The 13,349-nt window shown below is 42.0% G+C and overlaps 3 protein-coding genes across 10 annotated transcripts in view; 1 reads left to right on the forward strand and 2 right to left on the reverse strand.

Annotated features, from left to right (window-relative positions):
- On the reverse strand, positions 1 to 9,735 carry CMC4 (C-X9-C motif containing 4). 4 transcript variants are annotated; one of them, XM_005595043.3, is made up of 3 exons: positions 9,131 to 9,735; positions 2,395 to 2,462; positions 1 to 372 (listed from the first exon to the last, which is right to left on the reverse strand). In XM_005595043.3, exons 2-3 carry the CDS (start codon positions 2,450 to 2,452, stop codon positions 224 to 226), a joined length of 207 nt encoding a protein of 68 aa, XP_005595100.1. In that variant the 5' UTR covers positions 2,453 to 2,462; positions 9,131 to 9,735; the 3' UTR covers positions 1 to 223. The 4 variants fall into 4 exon arrangements, with proteins under 4 accessions (XP_005595100.1, XP_005595101.1, XP_015299548.1 ...); XM_005595044.4 differs by having other exon boundaries at positions 9,401 to 9,538; XM_015444062.3 differs by having other exon boundaries at positions 9,386 to 9,524.
- On the reverse strand, positions 266 to 9,735 carry MTCP1 (mature T cell proliferation 1). Of its 2 annotated transcripts, XR_001487890.4 has the most exons (6): positions 9,131 to 9,735; positions 4,344 to 4,495; positions 4,057 to 4,227; positions 3,924 to 3,975; positions 2,395 to 2,462; positions 266 to 372 (listed from the first exon to the last, which is right to left on the reverse strand). XR_001487890.4 is itself a non-coding variant. In XM_015444061.4 (5 exons), the coding sequence occupies exons 2-4, from the start codon at positions 4,446 to 4,448 to the stop codon at positions 3,928 to 3,930; spliced, it is 324 nt and encodes a 107-aa protein (XP_015299547.1). In that variant the 5' UTR covers positions 4,449 to 4,495; positions 9,131 to 9,735; the 3' UTR covers positions 3,375 to 3,837; positions 3,924 to 3,927. The 2 variants fall into 2 exon arrangements, 1 of the variants encoding a protein (XP_015299547.1); XM_015444061.4 differs by lacking the exons at positions 266 to 372; positions 2,395 to 2,462 and adding an exon at positions 3,375 to 3,837.
- A 209-nt stretch (positions 9,736 to 9,944) lies between these two features.
- Positions 9,945 to 13,349, forward strand: part of BRCC3 (BRCA1/BRCA2-containing complex subunit 3) — a 48,241-nt gene continuing 44,836 nt past the window's right edge. Inside the window, exons 1-3 of one of the 4 annotated variants that reach the window (XM_005595046.5) lie at positions 9,945 to 10,087; positions 10,763 to 10,779; positions 11,854 to 11,911. In XM_005595046.5, coding sequence (XP_005595103.1) covers positions 9,965 to 10,087; positions 10,763 to 10,779; positions 11,854 to 11,911 — 198 coding nt within the window. In that variant the 5' untranslated portion in view covers positions 9,945 to 9,964. Of the gene's footprint in view, positions 10,088 to 10,762; positions 10,780 to 11,216; positions 11,546 to 11,853; positions 11,912 to 13,349 lie in introns of those variants that run through there. The other 3 variants (XM_005595047.5, XM_074029747.1, XM_065538719.2) reach the window with 3 other exon arrangements.

Here is a 13,349-nt window from a genome sequence, read left to right on the forward strand (position 1 = left end):
TTTTTCTCTTAAACAGGTTTATTTTAGCAGCTCAGTATATTACATTCTACATATTTGTCTTTTAATGTGTTTATATTTCTGCCTGTTCTGCATAGATGGCATATTCATTAACTTTTATAACTGACTTTTTCATTTGCTATTTGCTGCTACCTGACCTGAAGAAAGTCAGGAGGATAAAAAAAATTCATTTGGTGGAAACATGGAGCAGCACTTCAGCAGAACTTTACTTTGATGCAGACTTCAGTGTTAGGTTTTCTTCCTCTTCTTTTTCAAATCCTGAACAGACGACAGATCTTCCCTTGGGATACTGAGCACAACACTTACGCAGTTCTTGGATGACAGCCTGACACTTTGATTCCATGTAGTTGTTGGCTGAAAAACATACAGGCAGAGTCTAGTCATGATCTCATAGGACTAAGGTACAGGGAAGTTTAGATCAGTGCTTCCACCCCTTTTCACTGAAGATATACCAAAATCCACTGAATTCTTTCAAATTTAGAGACCTGTCAACAGGTTCATTAGGAAGAAAAGTATGATTTACAAAGTGGTTGAAAGCGATTTTAATATATAATTTCCTTCAAGGTTGAGTTGATAGCATGCACCTTTTTCCAGGACATTGGTTTTTAACATCATTATTATTACTGGTCACTAATTTGATGAATTAGGAAAATGCACCTAAACCACACATTATTTTGCATACAGTTTAAGCTGATTGTTAGACCTCCCCTACTAAGGCTGTGCATCAGGAATTGGCAAACTGCAGCCTTAGGGTCAAATTCAGCCCGTTTTTACAGCTGGGAGCTAAGAATGGATTTTAGATTTTTAAAGGGTTGTAAACACACAACACATACACAATATATACAACAAAGGCCTTTGGCCTCCAAAGCCTAAAATATTACTTGTTTGGCCTTTTTCATAAAACATTTACAGATCCCTACCATACATAAACACTAAGTTAAGAAGGACCTGACCTAAAAGCTCTAGGTCAGCTGAAGTTAATGAGTCCCCCAGTACTAAAATGGGGTACATAGTAGTTAGCTCAGGATAGGAAAGACAATTCTGATTAGAAAGGCAGTATAGCAGGGTGGGTAACAGTCCAGATTTGGAGCTAGACCAAGGGTGGGGTTGTGGGATGTTCAAATTGTCACCATACCTCTTACTAGCTATGTGACCCTAGTCAAATTACATAACTTCTGTGTCTGTTTTCCCCTTTATGAAATGGGGGTCATAGTAGCACCTACCTCATGGATGAAAGGCTTAATATGTATAATGTCCTTATAACGGTGCTTGTCATCTAGTGAGTGCTTAATGCTAACTCTTAGTCTTTCCAGTTCTCAATCCTCCCACACTGTGCTAAGGGGGTGTCACCAGCTCTTTTTAACTTATTTTTTCCCTTAGCCATGGGTTATTTCAAACAAGGTAAGGATTTGGGAGAAGGAATTCAATGCAAAAAACTTCTTCCTTTTCCTTAAAGTTGGAGGGAAGAAAAGTTTAACTAAAATGGCATTATTATACATCCAGATTTTAATCTAAAAGATTTTATAAAATATTGCTTACATCAAAAAATGAAAAGTCCAAGAATGAAAGCTAAAAGTCCAAGGAAATACACAAAGGATTTCTTTGGTGGTGAATCTTTGGGGGAACTCTGAACATTTTTCCTTCATACCTTTCTATATTTTCATGACTGTCCATCTGTATCTATTACTTTACTAGTGGGGAAAACTTACTAAAAATTTTTCAAATTCAGATAGCCTTATAGCTTTTTCTATTTGCTCTTCTGGCAATAATCATTTACTGATTAGAAAACTAAAATCCTCCAACATTTGGTCAAACTTAGTAGTTGGACAAATGGACAAATCACCTCAAATATGCTTTAGTTGAGATTCACTTCTGCCTTTAAGAGTTAGCTGATGGCTTTGGCAGCCTGAATTCCAATTGTTATTTCAACCCCACCTCTTCCAGATTGCTTTTAAAAAGTGAATTGTCAGCTGCAGTGAAGTATAACCAACCAATTTAAAACTAGCCTTTTAGTAAAAACAAACAAAAAAACCCTTTTGCTTAGCTCAGTAACTCTCAACTCTGGCTGTGCATTAAAATCACCTGGTTAGTTTTCTCGCCTGATTCCCAGCCAGACCCTAGCCCCAGGAAGTCTGAATTGTTCTAGGTAAGTTTTTAAAGATCTCCAGGTGATGCTAATCACCTGGAGTGAAAACCCCTAGCTTTGATCACATTTTTATTTTCTCCATCTTTGATGATACAATGAAGAGAATCTTCAGGATAATTACACATATGTTACATTCTTAAAAAAGAGTTAATACAGATAAAAGAATAATTGGTCTCTTATAGTTAGTTCACAGTGGAAAAATATTTTTAAAGCATTTTACAATGTACTACCTTGTAAACATTTCTGTATCTCACAGGCTTGCTTCTGGCACGGATCCTTCTGCGGCATATCCAGAAAACTAAAACAAGAAAAATGATTTTTATTTTCCTTTTTTCCATAAAGACTTTAAAGCCCCTCTACGTGGAATTTTCTTCTGAGACAAGCAGTATGCCCTTACAATTGCTGGAAAATAATTACACTAAAAATACTCTTCCCAAACACAGGATGAATCAACTGTATTTTTATAATATCCATTTCATTAGGCTTGGAAGATATAAATAGCTTTACATGGAAGAAAAAAACCTTGAATTCAATCAACTCTTTTTGAATACTGTAAACCAACGTTAGGCTAGAGGAGCCGACGGCGCAGCCTGGCTCTATCATTCGCAGAAGAAACCCTTGATAAATGATTAAACTCCTTGAGCTTTTTTTATTACTCATATATAAAATGGGAATCATACCTACCTCAAAGCATTGACAGGAGGATAAATGTGATAAAGTATATAAGGTACATACAATAGTGCCTGGAAGGCAGAAAGGACTCAATACATGGTAGCTATTATTCCCAAGACTTTTTTTTTTTTTAAAGTAAAACCTTACTTTTAATGTATATAAACTGTTATGACTACTTTAACTCAGGAAATTTTTTTACAAGTAGTAAATGTTTTCCTAGGAATCAGCAATATTTGGTGTTATTACTTCCTGAGAAAGGTGCCAGTTAAGCAGCTAAAATGGTTTTTCTTGAAGTTCTTATAGAAACCAGCTTATTTAAAATATCTGTAATCAGAGAATGAATTTAAGAACCCACAATTTTGATCAGCAACTTCCAGTAATTTGAAGACACGATTTCAGATAGAAAAAAAGGCCCAGAAGCCTTTGTAGCTAATTTCATCAATGCATATCTCTTTTCAGAGCCCTCTAAATACTCAGTAGATCCAAATTAGGTCAGTACTGGGATGGGAAACACTGGAGCAAAACCTAGGATATTTACAGGATGGGAGAAGGAAAGGCAGGTGAATTGCTGCAGGGCAAATAAGCGACAAATAGATGTTGATGCTGCTAGGAGCTGCTCTCTTCTCTCTAAATCAGTACCAAGTCCTTGGTGATCAGGGCATCTGTTCTGTAGAAGGTGCTGACTTTTGTGGGATTCATCAGATCCCAGGTCCAGCCGATGATGTCCATTAAGGGTTCTATGGCAATTTCCAAAGGAGTCAATTTCAAGTTACGGATCCTGACTAAGTGCTTTTGTTGACTTGCTTTCTGCCTACGTAACCTCTCTCTGCAGTTTCACTTGCAGTATTCTTCATGACCCTTCCTAAACTTCTGTTTCTTGAGCAGTTTTTCAACCCACTCCCTCCCCCCAGGCCCAAGGGTGGGTGCACTGCAGTAGTGGATGAAGTGATTGCCAAATACTGAACAGAACAAAGGAGCATATCTTCGTAGAATCCCAGCACCTGGAAAAAAAAATCATTAAAATCACCACAACTGAATAGAGCCAAAACAAAGAGGGGGAGGACGGAGGAGAAATAGAAATACATACCAGGTTAGTCATCAGGCAAAAGCTTAAGCAACAGCTCCTGTACTCCCCTGACCTGTCAGAAAAAGAAAAATTTATGGAGTACTCTGTTACGAGAGTCTCAATACAATGGAAAATAATTAAGCAACATGTGTACCATTAAATGATGCTGTATCTGCCACAAGCGAGAGTTGTTATCCATGTAGCGCTCCTCCGGGTAGAGTTGCCACATGAGAGGTAGCTGGGAGGTAAGAAGGTGACTTGGCCTAGCTGCGTCACCTAAGGGAACCTGAATTTGCTGGACTCGTGCCCTTAGGAAACTCGTCTCCTAATGGAAAGGAATGATCAAAAATAAAACCAAAGACTTCAGAATATTGAGACTGGAATAGAAACCAAGTTACTTGAAAGCAAAATCAAAGAAATAAGCAAAATGTAAACAGTTACCTCTTCCACGACGGCCACCCACGTGCGCTGGTATTCGTCGCGGTAGATACCCTCTTGGTGAACCCAGAGGTGATCGGGTGGAGCCCCCACATCCTCTCCTGCCATTCTGGGCTTTGGGTTCCAATTCTAGCCCTGCTTTTCTCCACCTAAGCCTGCAGCACCCGCGCACAGGACACAGGTGTGACTTTTTGGGTTTGAATGAACTCACCAGTAAGCAAGGTGATCTGGTAGTAGCAACCACTAACCAGAACCAAACCTCATATATGTCTATTTGCACAACCTAAATAGAACCAAGGACATCTGAAGCTTTCTGCAAGACAACTGAAGTGACACTCAGGCAGAGCCTCAGGTAGTGCTGCTGACTGCAAAGCGCTCAAGAATTTGGCTAGGTGAGGAGTTCTGTGGAAATGTAGGACTAGCACTACAGGAAGCGGGGCAGTGGTCTCACACGTACTGCATTCACAAGCGGTGTCTGGCAAAATGTAGTTAGCAATAGAATATGCAAAGAGCGTGCCTAAGGACACACTTATTTTGGCAGGAAGGCAGTATAACAGACACATGCATGCCATATTCCCCAGGTAAAAGCCACTTCCAAGCAGTTTCCATTTTAAAAGGTAAGATTCTGAAGGACATATATGCATGGCTTTCAGAGTTGAAATTGAAAGTTTGTTTTAAGGGCAAAGGATCTATTTATCAGTGTACTAAGAAAGTTTACAAATAGCGGATGGGCATTTCTAGAAGGGGATTTTCTTGTTAGGAAAAGTAAGCTAGCTTCATGGAATTTCTGAGCTGCAAGAGATTTTGGGGATCACAGTGATTTGGAGCTGAGTGAGTGCAAATGAAAGTTATCCATCTAGGTCCTTGTTTTATTTTAGTAATTCTGCAGGATGTTACAGGAGCCCATGTTTCCATAGAGGACTAGGTTTAAATTTTGACTTCCTAAGCCAGAAGACCAGAAGCACATTTGAGAGGTGTAAAGGAAGCATACCTCCTGAAGCATTTGAGTGGTAGGGCAAACTCTCTCTATAATGATCCTCTGCCCAAGCCCCAGATCTCATTTTAGGACCTCACAATAACTTGATGTGCATTTGCATGAGTGAATCTTCTAGACTTTACTCACAGCATTATAGCGCAGTTGTACTGTATTTCTACCTTTGGCCAGAGTATAGATACGGCATTGGGGGAGCTGCCCCACAAAACAAAGACCTCCTATTCTCATTAGGTGGGAAAGGAAATGCAGCGTGGGAGGGTGGTTGTTAGAGTCCTCAAAGTGAGACTGTCAAGAGCAACCAGATGCTTCACCCATTATACCCTGAGTGCATCTGACTCTGAGCCTGGTGCAAGCTCCTTAGTTTTCATACATATGTGCTCTCTCATTTCAAACTCATCTAAACTTTCTCCTTAACCAAATCCTGATTTCTGTCAATGGCAACACCACCATTCCTGATCCTGCAGACTCAAAACTTTTGACTTATCTTGGATTTCTCCCTCTTATTCAGTTGCTACATCCTATATGTCACCAATTCCAGCAGGCACTACAACTACCACTGCAGTTGAGATCAACTTTCCCCAAATACCAGGCTCATTTCTAGCTCCATACCCTTGCTCTTGCTTTCCATTTGCCTAAAATGCCTCCCTGGGCCTCTCTGCCTATCTTAAGTGCTATTATAGCAGAGTCCAGGTGCCTGCCTCCTCTATGAAAACTTTAGAAAATTCTTGCCTCTTTTGACTACTGTAACATTTATATTTAAACAAAACCACCTTACACATTTGCTTTGCTTATTTCGCAAGTCCTGTCTTCCCGAAAGCAAAGTACTGTATACTGCTCAACAGCAGGAATGACACAGTTCTGGGCACCCCAAGTCTCAGATACTGGTCAAGCAATGTTTCTGTGAACAGGTGTATATGTATGGTGGGTAGGGAAGGGAAACAAAGGAACGCCACAGTGGTTGTCATGATTGGCTACGTATATGTGGGTAGAGATTGATTCTCTAGGCATAAGCCTCTGGCTATACATAATTTTTTTCCAAAGCCCCCCCCTTTTTTCCCATTTGCAGATACAGTTGTTTTGCCTCTCCTCCTTCCCAGAGCTTTGGAAAAGAGAAATACAAACAAAAACCTGGTAAATACTAATGTCAAAATAAAATATATTAAATTCGGATTTCAAGCACAAAAGACTTAAATGTGGCCAATAACTGTTTTAAAAAAGTGGAAACCATGTGTTAAGGGTTTCAGGACCATCTCAACTTCATAGATAAGTCCTAGCAACAACCAACATGTTGACATTTAAATTTGTTTTGAATGGAAAGCAAAATTGCATTGGTTATACTGACATTAAAAGGAAATAATGCCAGTGGAATAGAGGGCAAAGAGATTGGAGATGATGGTCTGAGTTACTGAGTCACTACAAAGAGGCCTATGAGTTACTACAAAATATTCTCAGAAGAAAGGCAGTGTGATGTGCTGCTGTGACCCGAAGGTCAATATGCTGGGCATCAGAGGGATGAGCCTGGGAACCACCTCTCAGCAGTATCCTGGATTTGTGTGTGCTACCATTCAGAGGGCATGCAGGCCCAGAGAAAGACAACTGCAGTGACCAAGGGACAGAGAAGTCACCATATGAGCACGAACAAAATCCTCAGCACAGAAATGCAAAGGCTGAGGGAGAGGGATTCAGATCAAAACCTATAAAATCACAGGTTTTATGAGTGGAAAAATGTGATTCTTAGAAAACTTGCTCCCAACATTTTCCTTGGTCAAATAAGTTTGGGAATCTTGGAGAGTCATAAAGCACATTAGTGTAGTAACTGTTCTGGCAAGTTATGCAGTAAAGAAACTTTATGTTAACATTTCCCAAATTTATTTGACTAGAGAACATTTTATTTGCACATGATACTTGTTTACAAAATTCAGGACTTCTCGAACTAAGACGAATCTTTTAAAACCTCAACATAGACTTAGGTACAAGGTGCAATACAATACATGGAATATAAACTTGTGCAACTCAACTCAAGGAATACTGCCAGCTGCAAATACAAATGAGTTCCAAAAATGTTTAGATAACTGCATAACTTTATCATCCACTAGAAGAGATTGTCCCCATGAGGGTCACCTTGATTTCGGGGCCAGAGAGCACACTGGCCCAGACAGACAATTTCTTAGTAAGGCATTTTGTAAATTAGGTTTTAAATGGGTGACATACAAGATAGAAGGGCTCTTAGGTAGTAATCTAAGTAAAACTATCATTTTTCCTTTACAGAATAAATTCTTTTGTGTCTTTTTAAAATAAGTATAGTTTGCTTTAATTGCCAGGTTGATGAACAGTTTTTAAACATTGATCAGTTGAATACGCTTATTTTATTAGAAGTCAATTAATAAACTCGTCCAATTACAATGAGTGAAATTACCAAGACCACAGGCCCAGGCCTGTGTACGAGTCCTGAGTCTGTCACTTACTAGCTTTGTGACCTTGGACAAGTTAACGTCTCTCCACCTCAGTTTCCTGAGGTGTAAAATGAGAATTAAAGAACATATTAATCACGATAGTCTTTATTTAGCATTCCTATATGTTTACATATATTGACTCATTTAATTTTCACAATCTTCATAGGGCGCTATGAGGTGGGCAGTATTATTATCATCCCCACTTAAAGGTGAGGAAAACTAAGGCACAGAGAAGTTAGGTAACTTGCTCAAGGTCACACAGTGGGGAAGTTGTTGAGCTTGACTTCAACTGGGGCAGTTTACATGTACCAGGCATATAAATGCTTAGTATGTAGCATATAATAAGCTTGCCATAAATGTTAATAATTTTGGTCTACTCCAATTAAATGCCTGGAGCTGTAAAAGGCAGCCATGAGCATTAGAAAAGTTAGTGAACCTCATTCTGGAATATGAGATTGACTACCGCCGATAACAAACAAAAGGTATTTTTCTTCTTGAAAGTGCCTAAAGGCACTATATCCCATCACCAAATATTAATATCATAGTAATAAGAACAGCCGTTCCTGCTCCATCAGGACGGGGCATACTAGCCACAAACAGTAACTGAAAATAACATATGATATAAAATTGAAACAAGAGAAAATTTAGACAGGTCCAATGTAACTGCACACGAAAATTTTCCAACCTTCATCATGATCAAATTAATTATAGAAAGATGTGCCACGTGATCCTTACAGATCGTTAGGTAAAAACGGAGGCTGCTGGCGTGCACATTACAGATCGTTGCACTGGATGGGGACCCTATGTGTGGGGAGACTTGGGTTGGAACTGACTTGGGAGAAAAGAGCAAAGCATCAACACTTGAAGTAGCACCTTGGGAATGTTCCCTTTCCAGTACTGCCATACCTGCCTGGCTTCAAAACTACACAAAGTAGAAAACCAAATCAAAGACACGAACACGGACGGGCTGTGGAGGCGGCACGGCATATATTGTGCTTTGATTTAGAATCGCTTCCAAAATCCACGTGTGATTCCTAGACTTGTGAGTTGGAAGATCTGTACTTTTATCCTTGGCACGTTTCACAAACCTCGAAATAAAATTACTTTTACATATATTTTCACTGTCTGATATCATCGAGACAAGGAGACCCGAGGAAACTTGCATTCTGGATACCTAATGTGATACATCCGAACTTGAATAAAAACTGAAGTTCTCCATTTCCCCTTCCCTGTATCCAACAAATAGCTACCTAAAAGCCTTTGTAGAAAGTAGCAGCAGCCAAGCTTAAGAGTGATACTTTTTCAGATACAGTATAACACTGTTTCTGCAAAAGGTTACTCACATGAATATAATGTTTCTTGGGCTAATTAATCCGCCTTGAGAACAGCTAGGCTAAAACTTCCAGGTCTCCCACCCTGGGCCACTCAAGCCAGGATCGCGACGTGAGCCCGGGGTGAGCCGAGGGGCATCCCGGGCCGAGGTCACTCGAACCGAAGTTATGAGGCGCGGGCCGGCAACCGGAAGTGGTCCAGGGAGAGTTGTACGAGATTCGGGGGCTGTGACTTGGAAATAAAACAAAATAAAATAAAACCTTAACTGTTTTGGGACTGACTTTCAAAAGAGCGTCCCCCTGGCTCAAGAGGCCGGCGTTCGCGGAGATGTCGTCTTAAAGGGCTGTCCCCCAAGCGTGTAGGCCGCGCACGGGTCTCCTTAGCGGGCGGGCAAAATGGGCGCCGGTACTCGGGAGGCGCCTGCCCAGGCGCCCGGGCGCGGCTCACAGAGTACGTCCGCCTGCGGCCCCAGAGCGCCGCCTCCCTGCCGCCCCCGCCGCCCGGCCTGACGCCCGGACCGCGGCCGGCCACCGCCCTCCGCCCCGACGGCCACGCCTGCCCCAAACCCCGCGGGCGTTTCCCAGGTGCTGCTGGGCGGGCCCCGCCCCCGCGCGCCAAGGCCCGCCCCCGCGCGCCAGCCTCGCGCCCGCTACCCCCTCCTCGCCCCCACAGCCCCGCCCCCACAGCCCCGCCCGCTCCCTAAGCCCCGCCCCCGAGGAACCCGCGCGCCGAAGGCCAGGCCTGGGCGGAGCGCAGAGCGCGGGGCGCTGGGGAGGCTGCGCCGCAGCACCCGGTTGGTCAGGACTAAGTGGGCCCGAGGCGGACGTGAGAAGGGTCGGGCCAAGATGGCGGTGCAGGTGGTGCAGGCGGTGCAGGCGGTTCATCTCGAGTCTGACGCTTTCCTCGTTTGTCTCAACCACGCTCTGAGCACAGAGAAGGAGGAAGTGATGGGGCTGTGCATAGGGGAGGTGAGTAGCTCTGTTAGCCTGTCCGGAACCCTGCTAAGCAGTCCCAGTGTGTCCCAGCGGTGGGTGCCAGCAGCTGCCAGGGCTGCGGAGGCCACAGGCATACTCGATTTAGATCCTTGGACACCCTTTACATAGCTCTGTCGCGGGGATCCCCGTTTCTTCTGGCCGCCTGACACTTGTTTAGTCTCCTGCGAGTCCCCGGCGGTATGTACAGGCCCCGGGAGCCTTGCCCTTTCTCCTGTAGCCTGGGGCTTCTCTTTAGATCTGCGCTTTTCGCCCCGTTGACCAAAACTGCAAGGCAGGTCAGAAAGACACTGGAGTATATTAAGGACGTCCGGGTATTACGATGCAGCAGCTGACCACGGTTAGAGCCCCTTGCCTCGCCTAGTCTTCCGTCTAGGGAGCAGAGATAACAACCAAAGCATTTTAAGGGTATCCAAGAGCCTAACAGAAGGTGCGGGGCTTGAAGGAAGCAAAAGTTTCCGCTGCATTGTGTTGAGGAGGGGCCAAAAAGGATGAGGAAATACAGTTTAGCTGTTTACGGGTCTAAAGTAATTCTCCAGTCTTTCATACCGTGTGCATGAACACATGACCTAATTGTCATATAATCTGCATATATATACGTCAAACAAACGTAATGTGATCAATAATGTTTTCTGCTTTTTCCCACTCTAGTTGAACGATGATCCAAGGTAAGACCGTATCTGTTTACTCATATCTTATAATCTCTAAGTCATTGTTAACTCAAAATTATGGCGACTTTGACAGTATTGTGTCCGGATCGTGTCTTAAATTAATTACCATTATCGCTCCGGGGCTCTCTCTATGCAATTTGAGTTCCACCCCAACCTTGAACTTTGGTTTCTGCCTTACCTCCTATTGAGTTGAGATATGGGATAAACATCTTAATAAGCATTATCATAATTGTTGGGTTTTAGGGATGAGACAGGGTCTCGCTCTGTCGCCCAGGCTGGAGTGCAATGGCGTGATCTCGGCTCACTGCAACCTCTACCTCCCAGGTTCAGGCGATTCTCATGCCTCAGCCTCTCAAATAGCTGAGATTACAGGTGCCCGCCACCACACCTGGCTTTTTTTTTTTTTTTTTTTTTTTTTTTTTTTTTTTTTACAGACGGGGTTTCACCATGTTGACCAGGCTGGCCTCGAACTCCTGGGCTCAAGCAATCTGCCCACCTCGACCTCCCAAAGTGCTGGGATTACAGGCGTGAGCCACCTCGCCTGGCCTTGCTCAGTGTATTTCATGTTCTTGTCTCCCGTTAAATGCCAGTGAGATATCAGGAATTTTCTTTGTGACAGAGAGCATATACGTTTAGAGGCATTTCCCCCTGTTGATCCTTTCCTTCACGTAAATTGACAGTTACATTGCCTTTCCTCCTGATGGACCTCAGTGATCTCAGAGATCCCCAGTAGCTTCAATGCTTGACGTGGTGAAACCTTTTGGTAACGTTTTAATTTAAACTTCACATCATAACATAGTGTACTTCTCAAGCCCACCTCCTTAATTCCCAGGATTCCAGGAATTTAGCTTTGTCTATGATAACTTTATATACTCAGCCACTTGTGCATGTGTCCCAGATTGCTTCTAACAGATATAGAGTGCAGCTCTAGTCTCAATTCAGTTTCCCTCCTCTTCTTTGGTCTCTGCTAAGATTTCATTGCGAAAACAGTTAATCCTGTTATTTTGCTTTAATTCCTTTTTATATTCCAAACCCCACTTCCTTTTTTTTTTTTTTCTAATTTATTCCCAGTAGGAGTGACTCCAAATTTGCATATACTGGAACTGAAATGCGCACAGTTGCTGAAAAGGTATGTGTGCTAAAATTTTGCATGATGGAAACTTGCAGTTGGGGAAAGATTTCTGTAATCCAGTGATCTCAGCCAGAGTATGTGGTTTCTGGCTGGATGAGATATTCTTTCTAGTAAAATCAGAATCTGCTCACTAGGAATGGGACCTAATTTTCTGTTCTTTGTAGCAAATTGTCTCTACTTGATCAAGATTAATAATCACTGTCAGTACCACCCTCTTGCTGCTCTCCTTGCTGTCACTGCCTGTTTTCTGGCCCTTCTTCCACTTTCCTTGAGACTTTGGCATGTGGTTCACATCACTATTACCTCTTTATCCCGAATTCCAACATCTACTCATGCAACCCTCTCTTCTTAAACAGGCAAACTAACCATAGCATCATAGTTCTTAGTCTACCTTGACTTTTTTCTTGTCTGCACTCCTACACCACCTTTTTTGGCATGCTCTAGCCTTGATGGTCTAGCGTAATGCTTCTCACTTAATCGTGGTATAGGACTGGTTATTGTTTTCCCCAATCTGTCACAGACTGATGCTTTTGTAAAATACAATAAAAATGAATTATTTCCCCCTCCTCCCACCAGGTTATCAGGCCACAGCTTCATCTACTTATACAAACTTCACCTTAATCACTTTGCATCTCTTCGCATATCAAAGAAATAAGTCCTCTTCCTATCCAAAGCTGCAGCTTCTTCAGAGACCCTGTTTATCAATGTTCTGTCTCTTTTCTGGGTCTTTTCCCTGTCACCTGGTTCTTTTCTCTTAGGATAAAAATATGCTTAAATTACTCTCGTTTTCAGAAAGGAAAGCTACTTCTTAATCGTGTATCTTCCTGTAGTCACTACTCTTATATCCTTCCTTTAATAGCCAGACTTCTTAAAAGAATGGGCTACAATTACTACTCCTTCACCTTCCCCAGTCAAACCCACTGAGGTTTGGTTTCTAATTCTACCTTCGGTGGATTATTTCCTGGTGCTTATCTTAGTCTTTCTCCTTGAATCTCTGAACTTTCATGGGTTTCTGTTGGTTTTGCTGTATTCCTTTTATTCCTGTTTCCCCCTTCCCACAATCATTTGTGGACTTCTCTTCCTCCTCTGTCTATGCATTAAATATTACTCATTCCTCTTAGGCACTGAAATCTCTGACTAAAGTAAGAAAGAGAGAAAGAAACAATTCACCCTAGGCATCAGTTACTATGATACATTCCAAATCTTAATAATGTAATTTTATTATTCAAGATTTCATGCCCTCGTCTTGAGTTTTATGTCAGTTTTTACTGTCTAAATTAGATATTAAACTTTATTAGTTAAGCTGCCTTTTTAGTATTGCATAGTGTATTTTTTATCCTTTTATTTGTAGCCTTTCTATGTACTAATATATAAAATGTGTCTTATTAGCGGTAAAAACTTTAAAAAAAAATCCAGTGTGATCATCTTTTTAAGT

The sequence above is a fragment of the Macaca fascicularis genome, chromosome X (genome assembly GCF_037993035.2).
Source record: "Macaca fascicularis isolate 582-1 chromosome X, T2T-MFA8v1.1".
Classification (NCBI taxonomy): Eukaryota; Metazoa; Chordata; class Mammalia; order Primates; family Cercopithecidae; genus Macaca; species Macaca fascicularis.